The sequence below is a fragment of the Eupeodes corollae genome, chromosome 1, assembly GCF_945859685.1.
Source record: "Eupeodes corollae chromosome 1, idEupCoro1.1, whole genome shotgun sequence".
NCBI classification, from domain to species: Eukaryota; Metazoa; Arthropoda; class Insecta; order Diptera; family Syrphidae; genus Eupeodes; species Eupeodes corollae.
Genome location: NC_079147.1, coordinates 65,194,028 through 65,216,294, shown reverse-complemented (window position 1 = coordinate 65,216,294; position 22,267 = coordinate 65,194,028). Strand labels below are relative to the sequence as shown.

General features: G+C 29.2%; 1 protein-coding gene across 1 annotated transcript in view; it reads left to right on the top strand.

Annotated features, from left to right (window-relative positions):
• LOC129952626 (uncharacterized) overlaps positions 1-22,267 on the top strand; it is a 581,803-nt gene that overhangs the window by 538,249 nt on the left and 21,287 nt on the right. The window contains exons 10-11 of the mRNA XM_056065358.1: positions 1,836-1,993; positions 16,699-16,862. Of these exons, the coding sequence (XP_055921333.1) occupies positions 1,836-1,993; positions 16,699-16,862 (322 nt within the window). The remainder of the gene's footprint in view (positions 1-1,835; positions 1,994-16,698; positions 16,863-22,267) is intronic.

The following is a 22,267-nucleotide window of genomic DNA, read 5'->3' as shown; positions in this document are numbered from 1 at the left end:
CTCCAAAGCGACTGATAAGTTTTTGAGGAACGCCTTTGTGTAGCAAATGCATCGAATCTCTAGCCCTTGTTTGAACCATGTGTTCGATGAAATACTGGATGAACTTCTAGGTTCGGCAAAAAGAAATCCGTTATCACGCGTAGGTAATTTTCACTATTGATATTTGCTGCCTGGCCCCGAGCATTCTATAAAAAAAATGGTCCATTTTTGCCATGCGTGGATAAGGCGCACCAAACAGTTACTCTATAGCAAAATTGTCTTTGATTTGAATTTGAATGGATAGATCTTTAAAACCTTTTTTAAAATTTCATAAATAATCGCTCTTGGAAGTCTCAGTAAGGCTGCCCTTTTCCGTATCGAAAGTCGTGAATTTTAACGTTAACTCTCTTCAATCAACTCAATGTTTTCGGGAGTCCTAGAATATCGACTTAACGTAGAATGTTCAAACCAGTTGTGCATAACCTCTACGCCCACGAATGAGTTAAATTTACCCTTGGCCCAATGTTTATTCGTCGTATACCGAAGTGTGAACAAAATTGCCGACTACGCGCAGTTACGTACAAATCGTTACTCTTGAAAAATGTCTAGATGGCGAACGCACGATGCTCACTCGACCAGTGTGACATTGTGACTGAGAAATCCGAACGATCACTGATTCCAATGACACCACTTCTCCACACCATTTTTTATTTTTTTTAAAAACATAAATCCGCCACCAGACACCCTGTAGTTTTCTTAGAGACATCTGAAAATTTGTGAAATATTCCCAAATCAATTGATTCAGAGTGTGCTTATATGTATTTACTGCTTGGAAAGACAAAATTTTATTTCATTTTATAACAAATGTGCACAGCAATTTTAAACTTCAAGAAAGTTTCATCGCGTCTAGGTCTGATATATTCGTATATTTACCGTTATTTACGCTAAATAAAGAAAACAAAAAATAAGAAGTTTCATTTTCTGACTTTTCTATTTACGAACGTATACATTTTGTTGTCTACGGTCTCTGTAACTTGCCAAGTTGACAAAATGCCAGTTACACTCCTTGTCCTACAGCGTATCCTTCTGGATCCTGCTGCTTTTATCCAATGTTTGTCTAGAAATAAACGTAACAAAAGTGTGGGGGAAAAAAATGTAACACAAAATTTGAATGTCAATATCATATTTGGATGAATGTAATTTTGAGGCAAAGTTGAAAGTTTCCGATGATGGTGGCTTACAACAAAAGATCCACAAAATACTCGTGCTCAGTGTTGTCGGAGCTCGTGCTCTGCTCCCAAATGCACCCCAAATATTTTTATAAAAATTCGTCCTTTCTTTTGTTGATACAAATTCACCTACTAGATCCTTGTTTATGGATTTACCAACAACAACAAAAATCAGAAAATTCATTGATTTCGTTTTGTGAATGAACAAGGACACTTCTTCCTTACCTACATAAATACGTGGCATACACACCACTAGTCCTTTGAGTGATGAAAGAGGGAGGGGTGGGGTTTAGGGTCATGATAAAAAATAAATAAAAAGAAGATGAATTTTTATATGCATAAGGCCAAGAAGAACCACGACACAAAAATCAACATGACAGAAACATGACTGCGGGAAATAAAAATGTATACAAAGAGTCTCTGCTCTCTGCCACTGCCACTTCCACTGCCATATCGCCATGATGTGATGGTGGAGATGGTATGGCAGTGCATGGTGGGCGTTGTGGGGCGGTAGTTATGGTTGGCAAGGATTCAGCAGATTCGTGGATTCGGATTGGGATCATATTATATAATCGTGACGTTTGGGTTAAGGAAAATTTATAATAAAAATATTTTATTTTCTTTCAGATGACACGTACATGTACGATGATGCGGTCCGTGGGGCTGCCTACGGCATGGGTGGCATCCACCACCAGGGACATTGGTACGATGAACCACCATACGAAAGTGATCCAGATGATTTTCTCATGTCTGGAATCAACTGCGGTCCTGCGGCTACAATTCAGGTAATCAACAGGAGGGTGTGTTTTCTTATTTTGTGTTTTTTTTTTATTTTTATGAACATATTTTCATATTTTGGGGGATTCCTTTTTTTCGGGACGAGATGTTGGTGTTGGATTTTAATGCGATTCCTTAAGGATTTTTTTTTGTTGGTGACGCTGGCTACATTGAAGAAGATTTAGGAGGAAAAAGAAGTTTTTTAAACGTTGCGGTTGGACGGGGTTTGACTGATTAGGGTATTTGAACTTTGTGTGAACTTTGAGCTTGATGAGGGTTAGAGATGATTCTGATATACTGACTAGCTTGATACTGAAAGTGGAGAAACTTATTATATTTATCATCATCGTCAGTGGAAAGGTTTATAAGTAGCTATTTAATTTTAATATAAATCAATCAATACATTTTCTACTTTATTTCCTTTGCTCTACTCCTTCGAATTTATGATAAAATAAATTGTGCCATTTAGTTAAGAGTTTTAATTAGATTGGAATTATGCTCAGAAAAAAATAAAGTTTTTGAAAAAGATTACTTTTTGAAGATATTCATCTTTTGAAAGAATACCTTTTATTTTACAAGGAGAACGCACTTAACGGGCTCTTGATATCCTTTTTATAAAAAGACGCACCGAAAGTAATAGTAAAAGAAGAGAGAGTTTGAAGTGTTTTGAAATTGGGTTTAAATCTTTTAAAATTGCAATCACTCGGTAATTCATAGCTTTGTAAAGAATTTCAAATTCGCTTAATATGGGTAAAGAAAGTATATATCAGCTTGACCTTGGTCGTACGATGTTGAGTTCGAGAGCTCAAGAAATTTCGCTCTACTGGCTATATTTTAATAGAGCATAACCCATTTTAACGGATGGAAACAAATTAAGGGAATAAACATTACGAAGTTTTTCAGGTGGCATAAATAAATGGACTATGTTTATGTCCAAGAGATCAAAGTAAGTAAGTAACTGAAGCACCAGCCCATGCACAGGTTTTTGGCTTCTACAAGTTTTGTAGATATTGGCCAGATCAGTGGATGAGAAAAACCTTGTTTCAATCATCCCATAAACGGTTATCGGTGATTTAAGTTCCACGCATAGTAGCAAAAGTGCTTGATTAGTAATTCACTACAATTAGTAGCATTCAATTCTCGGCTCATTCAATTGAAACCAATTTTAATTTCCCATTTAACAATGCCGACAAAGTCAGAAATTGAAGACCTTTTAATTCTTGCACCGAAGAGCAGCGTTCTGAATTTAATAACCAACATGAAATGGTAAGTATACCATTATAAGTAAAAGAAGTTAGTGCATCAGAAGTTTCAAAGAAGATCTCATTAATCAAAATGATTAAAAGTGTAGGAGACAAAATAGAGCCCTGGGGCACACCAGCACTTATTTTGTTTCCTACTGCTGTCTTTTGTTCGTTCCCATTTATTGAATCAAAGGGCCTTTAGTTTTAATTGAAGATGATGTTAATAAGTCACATATAACACTTATTCGGCAAAATAGATTTATTAGTGGCATTCTTCAATTTTCTTTCAGATCTTTAAAATTTTGCCCGTCTTAAAAATAATTTGGAATCTAAACGAACGCTATAAGTTATTTTTGTTTTGATAGTCGCTAGAAATGCATTGATAAGCAACTTTAGAAAACCTTATTACAAAATGCCCAACAGGTTTGGGCGAATTCGTTAGTCACATTCACGTTACATGTGCGTGACATCGCATAATTCTTGCAAAGTATAAGACGCGTCATAGCCTTTGTTAAACTTAGCAAAGTCCATATTTGGTGTAAATATTATTCAATTTAAAAGCACTCTTGGTTGGGCTGACCATCTTCAATCGTTCTTGAAATATAAATACTGTTCATGAAACCATCCCGAACATTCTCTGATTTCTTCGGGATGCTCTTAATTTGAAAAATCTAATTTTTGACGTATCTAAAACACTGATAATGATTTTGTTGACAAACCTAAGTTTTAAATAGCTCTAAAACCTTTTCATATACATGGTGTCATACATTCAGCTTCACTAACGTTATTAACAGATGAAGACCTACGTAATGACGTTTATTTGCAAAATTGTGGCCCACACAAAACAAAGTTCTTATGACCGAAATCGACTGTTTCCTATTTTGAATCTTACTTCATGGTGGAACTTGTGTTTGTCTCGATATGGTACGAGTTTCGGTTGAACGTTTATGAAATTTTCTTACTAACTAAATGTGTTGTTACAGTAGTGTGAACTAGAGCTTCACCAAACAAACTTCTTCATTTTCATCGGTCCTGTTTTCCTCTACTGCGTTGTAATGTGGGCGTAGATTCCAAGGCTTTTCGGGCCGAAGCACAATCCAACCATCTCAGTAGTTGATTTTGTATCCTTATGGCTAGGTCTACGTCGTTAAATCTTCTCTTCCACTTACCTTCTTTGCATACAGGACCGTAAATCACGCGAAGAACTTCTCCACTTTAAACCACGACGGGGATGGTTTGGGTCTTATATAGCGACACTTTGGTCTGAAGAGAGTGCTTTCCTACTAAATTGCTTCCTTAGCTAAAAGAACCAACGGTTAGCAAGAGTTATTCTTCCTTTGATCTCAACGCTGATGTAGTTTTCTTGATTCATAGCGCAGCTTAGTTAGACAAAGTCCTTAACTACCTGAAAGTTATGTCAGTTGATTATGACGTTTTGACTGAGATCTCGGTGTTGTATGACAGCATGTACTTGGTTTTCCCCTCATTAACCGTTAAGCCCATTTTTGCTGCCAATGCGTCAATACTCTCAAAAGCCCCATTGACATCACGCTGAGTTCTTTCGATTATATCAATGTCATCAGCATATAGCAATAATTAGTCAGACTTTTGAAAAATAGTGCTCCTAGTGTTGACGTCGGAGCTCTTCACTTTTCTTTAAAGGAGGATGTTAAATAAATAGCATGAAAGGTTTGGTTATGCTGTTTGCAACCTTTATGGCAGGGATATCGAAACTAGATATGGCTCTATACAGTTCGTTCCTTTAAATGTTCCTTTAAATGTCATATGAGGCCTTCATATCAATGAAGAGATGGTGGGTGCCGATTTGTTGTTCTTTGGCTTTTTCCAAGATCTATCGTAATGTGAATATTTGATCGCCTATAAACATGATCGCCTGGTCTGAATGCACACTGATAAGGACCTATCAAGTTGTTGACGATGATAATATGTCAACGTATTACGGCTGAGAAGATTTTGTAAGCTATAATATAGCTAAAGACTGGTGCAGTGCAGTTTAGAGGGTCTCTTCTTCTTCTTCTCTTTGAAAATCGAGCAAACAATACTGAGGTTCCATTCATCGGGCATGTTTTCATCTTACTGATAAGTCCTTACGAAATTATCTCCATCTGCTTTGAAGGGCTCGGCATTGAAGCTATCTTCTCCAGTGGCTTTGTTGGACTTCACCTTAGATATGACAGCGGAATGCCGTCTGCAGATTTTTCCACTTTGTTTTCATTCATCGGAAATATAACCGTACTCAAAATAGTTAAATTGTGAAAAAAAATCATCTAGTATTATTTGAACGTCTCCTTGAAGGTTCCTTCCGTCGATTGCAAATTGGGAAAACTGAGCAAATTGCAGCCAATTTGTTAAATTCCACAACATGGTTGCTATGAAGTATCAAAACTCTGAACTCCTTGTAAGGATTATAAGAAATATCATGGAATGGAGAAATTCTGAGTCCATATCTGAATTGCTTGAATTAAAAACTTACCCAAAGAAAAGTAACACTCTGTTCTTGTTTTTGTTTTCTTTAAGTTTTTTGCCATTAATAAAATTCAGTAAAATAAAAATACACTTTCAACTCGCTGATTTCACTGCACTATAATTTGGTTATAAATTTTAACTATTCCCATCGCAACAACTTAACCAATATTTATTATTCTTCTTTAAAATATTGTCCAATAAAATTTCTTCAGTTTCTACAATGAATTTTATAAAATTTTCCTCTTATGCGGTCGTATATCCTTAACGACCTCTCTAAAAATCCTTTGCACTCTCTTTAAATCCTTTTTTTCTATCGTAAAATGTATACCAACATTCACATTTCTGTTATTTGTATTCTCTTTTTTTGTGAAAAACTTTATTTCTATATCAGCTATAAATCCCAGCTGATGCATTAAACATGAATAAATAACTTTTTTCCCTCAACTCGAACTCGAACTTGCCCCTAATAAAACTAAATGTCGTCGTCTTCGTCGTCGGTCGGTGGTGATGCCACATTTACACAAATCGAACATCAAAGTGCCAACGATGTTCTTAGAGAAATATTTTCGCAGTACAGAAATTCACAAAACTTAAAAGAAGTACCAACCGAAAAAAGGACATCTTGAACTCTCGGATATATAAAGTGATAAAATACGAAAATATTCCTTCTCCATTTTTTCACGGAATAAATCAGTTTATATGCACTTGAAAAAAAAATCCTTTGAGATGATGGTTTTCTATCCCAAAAAAAAAAAATAACATAAAGGATATCGTCCAACGGACTTATAATCAATTCCGACAGTCAAATGTCTATATGCCACCCACTTCGATGACTTCCTTCCCTTTTACCAAAATCAACTTAAAAGAGCTACCCCCTCCAGCTCATTCCTGCAAATCTCATCATTCAGCCTAGAAAACATCCTTATTCCTTTTAAGTATACATCAGCATAGAGAGGGTATAAACTTCATATTCGAATTTATGGATAAAGCATCGAACTAGGATTGCAAAAGGAAGTACAAAACGAACAAAAATACACATAATGCTCTTAGGAATCAACAAATAAACCACAAAACTCGTCCTTTTTAGCTGAACTTATACTCGCATTTCAAGTCGAGCAAAGATGTTGAAATGATTTCTGATTTGTTTTTTTATTTTATCAATGTGTATGTGTGTGTGTGAGTTTTCTTTTTTCATTTCATTTCGTTTGGTTGGGTGTTTGTATGGCAAGTGAGTAGGAAATTCATCCGATTTGTTTGCTTCATAAATCCTACTTTTCTGGCAGGAAGTTCAACTACCTACTTGGACTTACTATCTAAACTTACAAACATCCATAAAGTGTATACTCATGCAGAATACATAAGGATGTTAACCTAAAGTTGCTCATGATTTCATCATTTTGCAAGGAAATATTTTTTTCGTATTTTTTTGTTTTTTTTGCAAACACGATCTTGGAGCGAAGTTGATTTGGAAAACTTTTTTTCCGGGCACTTCACCTTTGATTTGATTTCTTTTCTACTATAAAAGTGTACCCATAGTTGTGGAGGAAGAGGGAGTGAGATAGGAAGGAAGGATGTTATAGAGGTTATACTTGTTATAGCCTACAAGGTCTACAATGGGCCCTGGAATGTCTAGGGACGCGATTACAATGCCGGATTGTTAAGAAATTATCAGAAGGAGCTTTACTAAGAGCCCTTAAATCGTGCCTTGAACGTTATTTTATTCTGATTCTTATTAGTTTGTTTTATAAAATGGTATTTTATTAATTTATTTATATTTTAATTGAATTCAATTTAAGTTTGTACAATTGTATGTTTTTTTAAGATTATATATAATTTTTTTTGTATTTTTTTTTAAATTTGTATTACTATTAACATTATTTTTTTCACTGTCTCAAATTTTGTAGTTAATTTTTATTTATTTCTCTTTAAACCAAAATGTTAAACAAAAGTTCATTTTATATTTCCTCTGCATTTAATTTAATAAAAAAAATATTCATTTTCATATTATTTCATTATACTTGATTATTTTTGAAATCAAAATTTTTGTAGTGCCATCATAATTTTATTCTGTATTTAAAAAAAAAAATTGTATTTGTGGTAATTGTTTTACTTTATGATTTATTTTGTTTTATTTATTTTAAAAATCTAATTTATGGTTTTTTCTTTATTTTTTCCTTTATTTTGGACTGTTATTTCAACATTTTAAAATTTGATATAAATAACTACAAAGCGTCTTTTGTACATTTTTATTTGATTTTAATTTCATAAATTTTATTTAATTTATATGTTTAAATTATTGTATTTTATAAACACGTATTATATTGCGTTGTTTTGAAGAAAATATTTTTTGAGGCTCAAATAATAAGAATATTGTTTATTGAATTTGGTTGGCATTTAATTTGGATTCATTTAATTGAAATGAATTTAACTACACTTTATTTTATTTTTTAAAACATTTAATGTTGTATTTCATTTAGTTTAACTTAATTTAGTAATATGATATTATTTCTATTTTGGGTTGATTGTTTTACTTTGTTTTGTTTTGTTTTATTTAAGTTTATTTTATTTTATTTTATTTGATTTTATTATATTTTATTTTCTTTTTATTTAAGTTTGTTTCGTATTTTTTTTTAATTAAATTTTGTAATATTTTAATTTATTTCATTTTGTTCTATTTTACTTTATTTAATATTTTTTTCATATCATTTCATTTTATGTTATTCTATTTTATTTCATTTAATTTTAGTTTAATTTATGGTATTTTATTTTATGTTTAACTTTTTTGTATTATTTGTTTTATTTTATTATATTTAATTTTTAATTTATTTATGTATCTATTTTTCTCTTATTTTATTTTATTTTATTTTATTTTATTTTATTTTATTTTATTAACTTCCTATGAGAAGTTATTGCAATGGGTCCGATTTGTCAAATTGAAAATTTTGACATTTCTCGACATTTCAAGGTCCCTAGAGTCGAAATAAAAGATTTTTGGAACGATGTCTGTTCATGCTTGTGTAGGTACGTTAGTACGTCCGTACGTTAGCCATGTTTTTTCGTCGTCCATAGCTCAAGAACCAGAAGATTATATCGATTTCAAATAAATTTTGTTATACAGATAATAATGGCGAATGATACATTGGTGGTTTTTTTACCATAGGAGTTTGAAAAAGGGTTAACATTTTGGTTAACTCTAAATATCTCACGAACCAATAACGCTAGAGACTTGAATTAAATTTTAGATTATATATTGTAACGTGCTACAAGTATATTTTTAGAAAAAAATTAACGGTTTTTTTATAAATTAAAAAAACGGAATAAAAAAATGTGTCATCTCAAAAATTTTACGAATACAAAATGATTTCATCTCCAAAACAATTTTATACAACGAAAAAAAAAATGGATTTAAACATCTGTTAAAATCTTAAGAAAAATCGAATTAACATTTTTTTTAATACGAAATAAAATCCTCAAAAATACATTTTTCAAAGTTGGTAAAAATTTAATTTCGACTCAAACATATTTTTAAAATATTTGAGATTATGGCTTCCGACTAATTTAAACTTATAAGACATTTTATTTTCACTATTCCGAAAATTGTTGGGAAAAATGGCATTTACAGTTTTTTTTTAAATAAAAACCTAAACAAAAAATGAATAAAAGTTGGTAAAAATTGTTTTTTGACTCAAATACCTTTTCAAAAACTTGAAATTTAGGTTTTAAACTTATTTTATCTCGTAAGAAATTATACTTTCAATATTTGGTAAAATGTTGAGGAAAATCGAATTGACACTTTTTGTTATAAAAAATAAAAACTTAAAAGAAAATTTACCAAAAGTTAGTGACGATTGATTTTCGACACAACTCTCTTTCCAAAACTTTGAGATATAGGATTTAAACTACATTTTTTGTTTAAAAAATATTGTTATTAACATTCACAAAAACTTTGAGAAAAATCGAATGGATAGTTTTCTTACAAAAAATAAAAACTTCCAAAAAAAAAACAATTCTAAAACTTGGTAAAAATTTGCTTTCGACTCAAATAGCAATTCAAAAATAAAAAAGAGGCTGGGATGCGACCTACACTCATAACTTCCCATCGCGTCTGTCTATTTGCTTTGCTTAAAAATTTGTCTATATGTACTCGTATCAATTTTTTCAAAATTTACGTACTACTTTTTGTAGATTTTATTTTTTATGAGAAACGTACTGTTTGATTTTTATATAAAAATTACTGAATTTCGAAAACAATATTTTCTGTGAAATAAAATAAGTTTGAAGCCAATACTTTTTATTTTTGAAAAGCTATTTGAGCCGAAAGTAAATTTTTACCAAGTTTTAGTATTGTTTTTGTTTTAGAGTTTTATTTTTGTAAAAAAATTGTCAATTCGATTTTTTTTTAAATTTTACCAAATGTTGAAAACAATATTTCTTATAAGATAAAATTAGTTTGAAGCCAAGATTTAAATATTAATAGTTTTGAAGAGATATTTGAATCGAAAATCAATTTTTACCAACTTTTATAAATTTATTTTTAGGTTTTTATTCTTTGTAAAAAACTGTCAATTCGATTTTTCTCAACATTTTTCACAATGTTGAAAAAAATATTTCTTATAAGATAAAATAAGCTTGAAGCCTAAATTTCAAGTTTTTGAAATGATATTTGAATCGATTAGATTTTTATTTTTCATTAAAAAAAACTGTCAATTCGATTTTTCTCAAAGCTTTATCAGATGTCAAAAACATTATTCTTCGTTGCACAAAATTGTTTTACAGATGAAATCATATTTCAGTCGTAAAATTTTGGAGATGACAAATTTTTTTTTTCAGTTTTATTGATTTATAAAAAAGCCGTTATATTGATTTTTTTCAAAAAATATACCTGTTTGGTAGCACGTTACAGTTTTGTTATATAAAATTTAGTTCAAGTCCCTAGCGTTTTTGGTTCGTAAGATATTTAGGGTAAACCAAAATGTTCACCTTTTTTTCGAACTGCTATGGTAAAAAAACACGCACGCAATTTTCTTGAGAGCCCTTTCTGCATCTTTCTGTCTCATTATCTGTTTAACAAAATTTATTTGAAGTTGATATCTCTTCTTGTTCTTGAGCTATGGAGGACGAAAAAAACGTCGCGAACGTACGGACGTACGGACGTACGGACGTACGAACGTATGTACGTACACACACACGCACAGACATCTTTCTAAAAATCTTTTATTTAGACTCTAGGGACCTTGAAATGTCAAAGTTTTCAATTTGACAAATCCCACCCATAACAAGAACTTCCCATAGGAAGTTCCCATAGGAAGTTATTGTTATGGGTGGGATTTGTCAAATTGAAAACTTTGACATTTCAAGGTCCCTAGAGTCTAAATAAAAGATTTTTAGAAAGATGTCTGTGCGTGTGTGTGTACGTACATACGTTCGTACGTCCGTACGTCCGTACGTCCGTACGTTCGCGACGTTTTTTTCGTCCTCCATAGCTCAAGAACAAGAAGAGATATCAACTTCAAATAAATTTTGTTAAACAGATAATGAGACAGAAAGATGCAGAAAGGGCTCTCAAGAAAATTGCGTGCGTGTTTTTTTACCATAGCAGTTCGAAAAAAAGGTGAACATTTTGGTTTACCCTAAATATCTTACGAACCAAAAACGCTAGGGACTTGAACTAAATTTTATATAACAAAACTGTAACGTGCTACCAAACAGGTATATTTTTTGAAAAAAATCAATATAACGGCTTTTTTATAAATCAATAAAACTGAAAAAAAAAAATTTGTCATCTCCAAAATTTTACGACTGAAATATGATTTCATCTGTAAAACAATTTTGTGCAACGAAGAATAATGTTTTTGACATCTGATAAAGCTTTGAGAAAAATCGAATTGACAGTTTTTTTTAATGAAAAATAAAAATCTAATCGATTCAAATATCATTTCAAAAACTTGAAATTTAGGCTTCAAGCTTATTTTATCTTATAAGAAATATTTTTTTCAACATTGTGAAAAATGTTGAGAAAAATCGAATTGACAGTTTTTTACAAAGAATAAAAACCTAAAAATAAATTTATAAAAGTTGGTAAAAATTGATTTTCGATTCAAATATCTCTTCAAAACTATTAATATTTAAATCTTGGCTTCAAACTAATTTTATCTTATAAGAAATATTGTTTTCAACATTTGGTAAAATTTAAAAAAAAATCGAATTGACAATTTTTTTACAAAAATAAAACTCTAAAACAAAAACAATACTAAAACTTGGTAAAAATTTACTTTCGGCTCAAATAGCTTTTCAAAAATAAAAAGTATTGGCTTCAAACTTATTTTATTTCACAGAAAATATTGTTTTCGAAATTCAGTAATTTTTATATAAAAATCAAACAGTACGTTTCTCATAAAAAATAAAATCTACAAAAAGTAGTACGTAAATTTTGAAAAAATTGATACGAGTACATATAGACAAATTTTTAAGCAAAGCAAATAGACAGACGCGATGGGAAGTTATGAGTGTAGGTCGCATCCCAGCCTCTTTTTTATTTTTGAATTGCTATTTGAGTCGAAAGCAAATTTTTACCAAGTTTTAGAATTGTTTTTTTTTTGGAAGTTTTTATTTTTTGTAAGAAAACTATCCATTCGATTTTTCTCAAAGTTTTTGTGAATGTTAATAACAATATTTTTTAAACAAAAAATGTAGTTTAAATCCTATATCTCAAAGTTTTGGAAAGAGAGTTGTGTCGAAAATCAATCGTCACTAACTTTTGGTAAATTTTCTTTTAAGTTTTTATTTTTTATAACAAAAAGTGTCAATTCGATTTTCCTCAACATTTTACCAAATATTGAAAGTATAATTTCTTACGAGATAAAATAAGTTTAAAACCTAAATTTCAAGTTTTTGAAAAGGTATTTGAGTCAAAAAACAATTTTTACCAACTTTTATTCATTTTTTGTTTAGGTTTTTATTTAAAAAAAAACTGTAAATGCCATTTTTCCCAACAATTTTCGGAATAGTGAAAATAAAATGTCTTATAAGTTTAAATTAGTCGGAAGCCATAATCTCAAATATTTTAAAAATATGTTTGAGTCGAAATTAAATTTTTACCAACTTTGAAAAATGTATTTTTGAGGATTTTATTTCGTATTAAAAAAAATGTTAATTCGATTTTTCTTAAGATTTTAACAGATGTTTAAATCCATTTTTTTTTTCGTTGTATAAAATTGTTTTGGAGATGAAATCATTTTGTATTCGTAAAATTTTTGAGATGACACATTTTTTTATTCCGTTTTTTTAATTTATAAAAAAACCGTTAATTTTTTTCTAAAAATATACTTGTAGCACGTTACAATATATAATCTAAAATTTAATTCAAGTCTCTAGCGTTATTGGTTCGTGAGATATTTAGAGTTAACCAAAATGTTAACCCTTTTTCAAACTCCTATGGTAAAAAAACCACCAATGTATCATTCGCCATTATTATCTGTATAACAAAATTTATTTGAAATCGATATAATCTTCTGGTTCTTGAGCTATGGACGACGAAAAAACATGGCTAACGTACGGACGTACTAACGTACCTACACAAGCATGAACAGACATCGTTCCAAAAATCTTTTATTTCGACTCTAGGGACCTTGAAATGTCGAGAAATGTCAAAATTTTCAATTTGACAAATCGGACCCATTGCAATAACTTCTCATAGGAAGTTAATAAAATAAAATAAAATAAAATAAAATAAAATAAAATAAAATAAGAGAAAAATAGATACATAAATAAATTAAAAATTAAATATAATAAAATAAAACAAATAATACAAAAAAGTTAAACATAAAATAAAATACCATAAATTAAACTAAAATTAAATGAAATAAAATAGAATAACATAAAATGAAATGATATGAAAAAAATATTAAATAAAGTAAAATAGAACAAAATGAAATAAATTAAAATATTACAAAATTTAATTAAAAAAAAATACGAAACAAACTTAAATAAAAAGAAAATAAAATATAATAAAATCAAATAAAATAAAATAAAATAAACTTAAATAAAACAAAACAAAACAAAGTAAAACAATCAACCCAAAATAGAAATAATATCATATTACTAAATTAAGTTAAACTAAATGAAATACAACATTAAATGTTTTAAAAAATAAAATAAAGTGTAGTTAAATTCATTTCAATTAAATGAATCCAAATTAAATGCCAACCAAATTCAATAAACAATATTCTTATTATTTGAGCCTCAAAAAATATTTTCTTCAAAACAACGCAATATAATACGTGTTTATAAAATACAATAATTTAAACATATAAATTAAATAAAATTTATGAAATTAAAATCAAATAAAAATGTACAAAAGACGCTTTGTAGTTATTTATATCAAATTTTAAAATGTTGAAATAACAGTCCAAAATAAAGGAAAAAATAAAGAAAAAACCATAAATTAGATTTTTAAAATAAATAAAACAAAATAAATCATAAAGTAAAACAATTACCACAAATACAATTTTTTTTTTTAAATACAGAATAAAATTATGATGGCACTACAAAAATTTTGATTTCAAAAATAATCAAGTATAATGAAATAATATGAAAATGAATATTTTTTTTATTAAATTAAATGCAGAGGAAATATAAAATGAACTTTTGTTTAACATTTTGGTTTAAAGAGAAATAAATAAAAATTAACTACAAAATTTGAGACAGTGAAAAAAATAATGTTAATAGTAATACAAATTTAAAAAAAAATACAAAAAAAATTATATATAATCTTAAAAAAACATACAATTGTACAAACTTAAATTGAATTCAATTAAAATATAAATAAATTAATAAAATACCATTTTATAAAACAAACTAATAAGAATCAGAATAAAATAACGTTCAAGGCACGATTTAAGGGCTCTTAGTAAAGCTCCTTCTGATAATTTCTTAACAATCCGGCATTGTAATCGCGTCCCTAGACATTCCAGGGCCCATTGTAGACCTTGTAGGCTATGGGAAGTTAAAAATATTGTTTTCAAACTTTTTTTTCAGTCACAGAAAATATTATTTTAGATATTCAGCAGTTTTTTTTATGAAAATCCAATAGCCTGTTCTTTCATAAGAATGTTCAAACTAAACTATTTTTGTATATAAAAAATATTGTTGGTAATTTGACATTTTTTATTAATAATTTAATTGACTGCTTTTTTATACAAAATGTAGTTCTTGGGAAAATCCAATCTGCATTTGTTTATAAGAACTAAACACCTTCAAAAAATGCATCGAAAAAATTGGTGACTTGATTTAAGACTTAAATATCTCAGGAAAATTGAAATCAAACTTATTTTATCATTTTTTGCAAAATATAGTTTTCAAGTTTTAGTAAATTTTTTAGAAAAATCCAATTAAAACTTTTTTAACAAAAAATGAAATCATACAATGACAACAATAATGGTTTTTGGTTCAAATACTTGAGAACAAAGAAAGATATTGACTTAAAGCTTTAATTTATCTTTTACAAAATGTTGTTATTACAATTTTGTAAAACTTATAGAAATGTCAACAATTGGGCAAAAATGGAAATTGTGGGTTGGATCCCAGCCTCATTTTTATTTTTAAACTTTATTTATTGTTTTTTTTTCTAATTCATTTGATTTTATTTAATTTTGTTAAACTTTATTTTTAAATTTCTTAAATATTTCATTATTTTACTTAAATTTATTTTATTCTATTAAATGTTTTTTTCTTTCGTTTGTTTGCATCCTGCAAGTTCTCCAAAAAACTTTTCGAAAGAAAAATCGATATAAAGTTGGTTTGCACTATTAATTGATTCAAGGCCCCAAATCTATTAATTTCGACCCTCACAAAAAATTCTATTTAAGGAATAGTTGGCAGGTAAATCATATGAAGAACTTTTCAAGGCAATGGAACGACTTTCAAAACTTCTCCGACTGAATGAACTTTTTTTTGTATTTTGGTATTTATTGAAGTAGGAATATGCTGTAAGGTAGCTGAAGGTGCTTTTTATGTTCTTACCCAAAGATTCAGTCTATTACAGGACTTACCTCTATCTACAGTAGTTGAAGGGGCGTTTTTACCATCATCATCATCAAGGAAAAGTATACAGTACATACACATACATACATATAAGTATATGACATTGATTTGCAGGGTTTTCAAAAAGTTTTTTGCTTTGCCTACTCTTCCGTTATATTGGCAATTCTTATTGATTTTCACAGGAGAGGTGGTACAAGTACACATTTATGAAGGTATGCAATTTTCTCTTTCGTCTTTGGCCAGAATAGAATGTTACTAGGTATATACGGTTAACCGAACTTGTGTGCTATTAGAATAGATGGCATGTAATGATGACCTAACGAACATCATCCATTTAACTAATTCGAGTCGAAAAGGATGAGGATCATTGTTCCGGTTATTTTCGTTCGCTTTGTCGTCTTGAACCTTTTTGTGACTGAACATAATGTCGCATGGTTGTTTGTCTTAACCTATATTATGTCTCTCCATAGATTTTGTGCTTTTTATAGGAAATAAAAGTATTTTATGGAAGGAAGCAATTTGCAACCGAAAAACTTCAACCAATTTGACCTTTAGACCAACTTTCATGGATAGGTATTGAATTATTGCTTCGTTAACTTGGCACTCACGAAAAAATAGTACTAAAGCTTGGTAATCGTATCTCAATGTTGAACTAGAATCCACCCTTTCCACAAACATTCTTTCGACATCATGCACTACGAAATAATATAACCAATAAATAAAATCCTAAGGTTTAATTTTCATGAGTCCATAACGTGTCCTTGTACTAAGAGTTTTATTATCGCGCGCACCTTATACGAGCAAAATAGTTGTTTATCTTGCTTTTTTGTTTTAGCTTATTTTTATTTTTGCAATTTTTGATTACTTTCTGCTGAACTCATTTATAATAAAACATTTCTCATTTTTTGTATGTTTCTATATGTTTTTCTTTCTATCCTCAGGGCGGTCGTGTACGTTTCACATCGAATCGTGAAAGCACAGGAGTAATTTCATTAAGATCAGCCGGCGATATATCCTTACCACAAAGAGGTCCACCCAGACGAGGTCTTATCGTGCCACAGCAGCCACCTAATCCGCCAACAATAATACCCCTAACGCATGCCAGGTAAGTGAGAACGAGAAGAAGAACCGGGTCGAGCCGGCCCGCTTCGACTGGAAAGCCATTTTTCTTGTTAAACTTATTTTATTTTTTCTTCTTTTAATACGAGTATATCAAATCACTGAAAGGAGTAAAAGGATATTCGTTATAGAATGTTGTTTTTTTTGTCGGTGTTATCATTTCGTCTCCATTTTTCAAGTAGTTTGTAAGACTACCCTTTGGAAACGGTGTGGTTGATGGTGAAAATGCTTTCAATATAACCTTCGTAATAAATAATCCTTCGAAAATGTATCTATATATCCAAAGGATTTTTGTTGTTGTTGTTCAAGGAAACGAGTAAGACTTTATTTGAAATGCTGTTTGGTGGGTGTATGATAGGTTTTATTTTTGTTTTGCCTCTGACGAGATTGGAGGAGGGTAGGGTTAGCTCGGAACGGAAGTTTTTATGTCTGCTTCTGAAGAGTGGATGAAAGTATAACAATGAGATGAATTTCTTTGCGGAATCCTTTTGATTGAGCTTTTTGACCCTTATTAACGAAAAACGATACAATGCTTTATGGGTGGTATTTGTACGAGTATATGGGATTAGTTTTTACCCTTTTGGCCAATAAATGCCAGATAGTCAAGAGTGTTTGGGATGATTTTTCAAACTTATTTCATTGTTGTTGTTTGAGAATATAATCAAAGTTTTGACAGGACCAAACATACATATAACATAGGAGAATAAAAGAGTTGGAAAGGTAATTGGCTTTGGGGATTAAAATAATATTATCCTTGAATTCTTGTACCGTGTTCTTACGAGTTTTATGTTTTTATTTTAAATTTACTTTTGAAATTATTAGAAATAAAGCACACTTAGGATAAAAGTACTTTTGAGGTTTTGTTATACAAAAAAGACGTTGCAAGTTTAAAGGTTATACATTCAGGAATTATTATTAGGATGGAGGAAAAATTGTGATTGTATTGTTGATAGATACATTTGTCAGGGAAGACGTTATAGTTACCGCTAATTATTGAAAATTTGAATATGATATTTGTTGATAATATTGAATAAGTCAATTTAACTTCGAGAGTATTTACACGTTTATTTCATAGATCTAAGATGTCTACAATATTTATGCGAAATCTGAACTGCAAATATGTCAAGAAATATTCTTCAAGGATTAGTCAATACCTCACAAGAAACAGAACCCGTTAAATATTTTAATAACCAGGCGTTAATTTTGTAAAATACTCAAGACCCTTCAAACAATGTATCTTCTTTTTGATCATTTCAATACTTCAATATTTAGGAACAAATCTTAGAAAACTTAGGAAAAAAAACAACAACTATGTGCATTTTGTGATTTTAGTATAAAATGCTATTATTAAATCAGGAGCAGAAAAATGGAGCCAAAAAATGACCCGTAATAGTCAATAACATTCCAGGCAATTTTGAATTCAAAAATGGGTACACAAAAGTTAACTTTAATTATTCACCAAATAATATTCTGTCGATCGTGTTTTTTATCAAGAGCAAGTTGGAAATTGGAAAATAAACTCCGAGACAATTTTTAATTTGTTTGTTTATTAAAAAAGGAAGGATATTTATAAAAATAAAATTCACAACTTCATCAAGTAACGAAACAGTCTGTTTTAAAATATATCCTCTTTTTTAAAATTTACCTCAAAAAAAGGTTTTTTTTATTTGAAAATCGTTAGATGGTTTGTTTTTTAAATTGATTTTGTAAATACATTTTTTAATATTAGTTTAAAAATATTTTTAGAACGAAGTTATTTAAAACTCATTAGCATACGTTTTACATTATAATTTTTTAAAAAAGATAAGATGTTTTCATACATTTACATTTGGTATAATGGTAGGTATAATATAAAAAGTAATATTGATACCAACTTACAATTACATTATAGGTATACGTTTAAAAAAGTGGTGCCATACACGTTGGGAACTGCCAGCTATTCGCACATTCAATATATCGAATTTCAAAAAAAACATCAAAAAATGACTATATTTTTTTAAAATAAAAACTAAAAACAATGAAAAGCTTTTCAAAAAAACTTTATAACGAAATAAGAATTTTACAGAGGATACCCTTTTGGAGAAACACAAATATTTATAAAAAAATAGCGAAAATTGAAAAAAAAAAACATATCTCTTTGTTTTTGAGAAAATCCGATTTTTCGATTTGTGGACAAAAAATGTGTATGGGAACTACTTTTGTTATTAATCTTAAAAAAAAAAAAACAGAACAAAACAAAACAAAACGCCTAACGCAAATCGCCTTAAAATCTCTATTTCCAAATTTGAAGTCAATCGACCCAATGGCTAGGACAGACGGAATCGGAAGGCTCCACTTTTTTCGACTTCGTTATATCATGTTTGATTAAAATCTCGAGTTCGAAATTTTTACGAATGCACTAATTGTTATGTTTGTACATACATACTTCTTGCACGTCTCAAGTTGAAAAAAATAAAAGTATAATATACCAGTTGTGCAAACAAAGTTAGTCTTACCTTTTTAAAATATTGAGTTGAAACTTCAACATTTTAAAAGCATTCCAATTAAAAACAGTTACTAGATTTGTATCCCTGTAAAAAGCTGATAATTATTTTTAGTGTCAGAAATATAAACAGTATTTAATTTTTTCAGTTTCTTTAACTATCTGAAACTACTTAATTCGAATGTCCCACTACTTATATTCAAAAAAATACCGAAACATTTCTATTTCTGGGATTTTTCGATAGAAAGAAAGTGTAAACATTCCAGAGTGTAATTTCAAAGTTTAAAAAAGGATTTTGTCTCAAATTTCAATTTAGGATTTAAGTTAAATAGGCATTGGGTTATTTAACCAAATAAATCAACTTTGAATTATTTCAAAACTGGAAAAAGGGTAATATGAATAAAAAACAAGCTTCCAGATTTAAATAGAATTGAAATATAACTTACAATATCCTTTCAATATTTTTAATAAGATGTTTTTTCAATGCAAAAATATGATTAATTATTTTTTAATTTTATGTTATTTTTGTTTTGCGCTTACGTTATTTTATTTAAAAGTAAATCTTTTTTCGTCGTCCATATTTCAAAAACCAGAAGAGATATCGACTTCAAATAAATTTTGTTATTCAAATAATAGCACAGAGGTATGCAAAAAGTATTTTCAAAAAAAAGTGTGTGGTTTTTTTACCACAGTAAATTTAAGAAAATAATAATATAATAACACAGCGAATTAAATTTTTTGTATAAATCAAAAAAACTAAAAAAATATTTGTCACCTCGAATATTTTAAATAAATAAATAAATTAGGTGGCGCAACAGTCCATGAAGAACCAGCGCCTAGTGACTTACAACTCTCAACCATTCCTGTGTGCGAGTAATGCTGTCAGAGATGGAAGGGACCTAGAGTTTAAATGCCGAATTTGAACGGCTTAATTGAGAAAGCATTTTTTCATGACAAGAATTACTCTTAGAGGATTTGTCAATTCCACGCAAGAGGCAGTAGCCATAAAAAAAGTTAGGTGGCAAAGGCAGGTATTGAAGCCAAGACCCCTTGCATGACAGTCCAATGCACTAACCATCATACTAAGGGTAATACTCGAATATTTTACGAAATTAAATACAAAATAAAAACCGAAAAAAAAGCATTACTAAAAGTTGGTAAAAATTGTTTTTGGACTCAAATATCTTTTCAAACAATTAAAACTAATTCTGTTTTTTTTTAATACTGTTTTCAACATTCAGAAAAATTTTGAGATAAATTGAATTGATAGTTTTTTTTTACAAATAAATACAAACCTAAAAAAAAAGTTACTAAAACTAAGTACAAATTTATTTTCGACACAAATATCTTTTTAAACTAAATAAAATGCATGACTGGGTCGTAGGAACTTGCTCCTGCATGCAAAGAGTCTGTTTAAAAAAGTACCTTTATAAGATTTAAGAATATACCAGTAAAATCAATTGGCCTTCAAAAATATAAATGCCATTTGATTGGTCAAAAACGCTGTGATTTATCCCAAGACACAACTCATCCCGGCAATGAAAAATACTTGAAAGCCTACTTAACGAAAACAATTGTTTGTGTATTCAACTAGTTTGTTCAAAGCTTTTTCCTTTGGATTTTAATTTCATGTTAGAAGAACCAGAATGAAAAGTAAATTATCTGAAGATAAGAAAGAGGAAGAATAGGTGTATTTAAATATTAAAGTGATCGCCTATTGGTTGTGTTGTTAGGCAGGTGTCTAAAACTAATAAAGAATAGTTCATTGGTGTGCTCAGCCATGTTTATGATGATAATGAAGGAATGTTATTAGAAGGAAGAAGGAACTTAGTACAATCTAATCATATTCCTTCTTTCCTACAAGTTTTAAGCGCAAACGTGGAGTTTTTACGTTCAGTTTAATTTTTTCGTTAAAGTACAAGAAATTGCTATTCCTGTGTTGTTTACAGTCAGGCTCACGTTTTGGAATTTGGTTAATGTGTATACATACGTTTGAAAAGTGATTTTAATACCCGAAAAATAAGTTTGTTTTCAAAAATTTAAATCCCATTTTATAAATCAAAAAACCCCTGATTTTTCGTTTTTTTTTTTTGAAAATTGTTAGGGCAGTTTTTTTTTAAATTAACAGTTTTAAATAGGCAGTTTTTTTTAAATAATTTTTTATATATAAAATTTTTCAATTTTGTTCTAAAAATATTTTTTTTATGCAGTTGTTTAGTAACCGTAAATATTCGCTTTACATTTGAATTTCGTAAAAAAATGTTGACCCGTTTTCGAGATATAAACTTTTGAAAAATAAAAATTTAATATTTTTTTTTAAATCCAAACAATAAAAAATTGCATTTTTGATAATCAGATATTGTTTAGGCAATATAAGAGCTTATTCAAAAAAATTATTGAAATCAGTTCATAAGTTGCTGAGAAAATTAAGAAATAAAATAACGGTTCTATGAGCGGTACCTTTTCGGAGCAATAGAAAAATATGTTTTTCTTATTAAAAGAAGCTAAGTTAACAAATAAAATTTAAGAGAAAATTTAAAAAAAAATCTATCGGTTTGTTTTTGATAAAAATCGAATTTTCGTTTTTTGACCAATGAGATTGTATGGAGGCCACTGTTAATTTTAATCTTAGAGAAAAATAAAAAAAACACCGAACGCGATTCGCTCAAAATCTTAACTTCCAAGTTTGAACTCAATCGACCCAATGGTTTAGGCTGTAGGAGCGTGGACAGACAGACAAAACTGACCGGACGGAACCGCGGGACCCACTTTTTCGACTTCTCTACCATCGTAATATCATGTTTGATTAAAATCTCAAGCTCGAAATTTTACACAAATGCAGAACTAGTTCCTATATGTCGCAAGTAAAAACTAGGCTTTCTCACAGAAAGTATTTTTGTCGAAAGTTC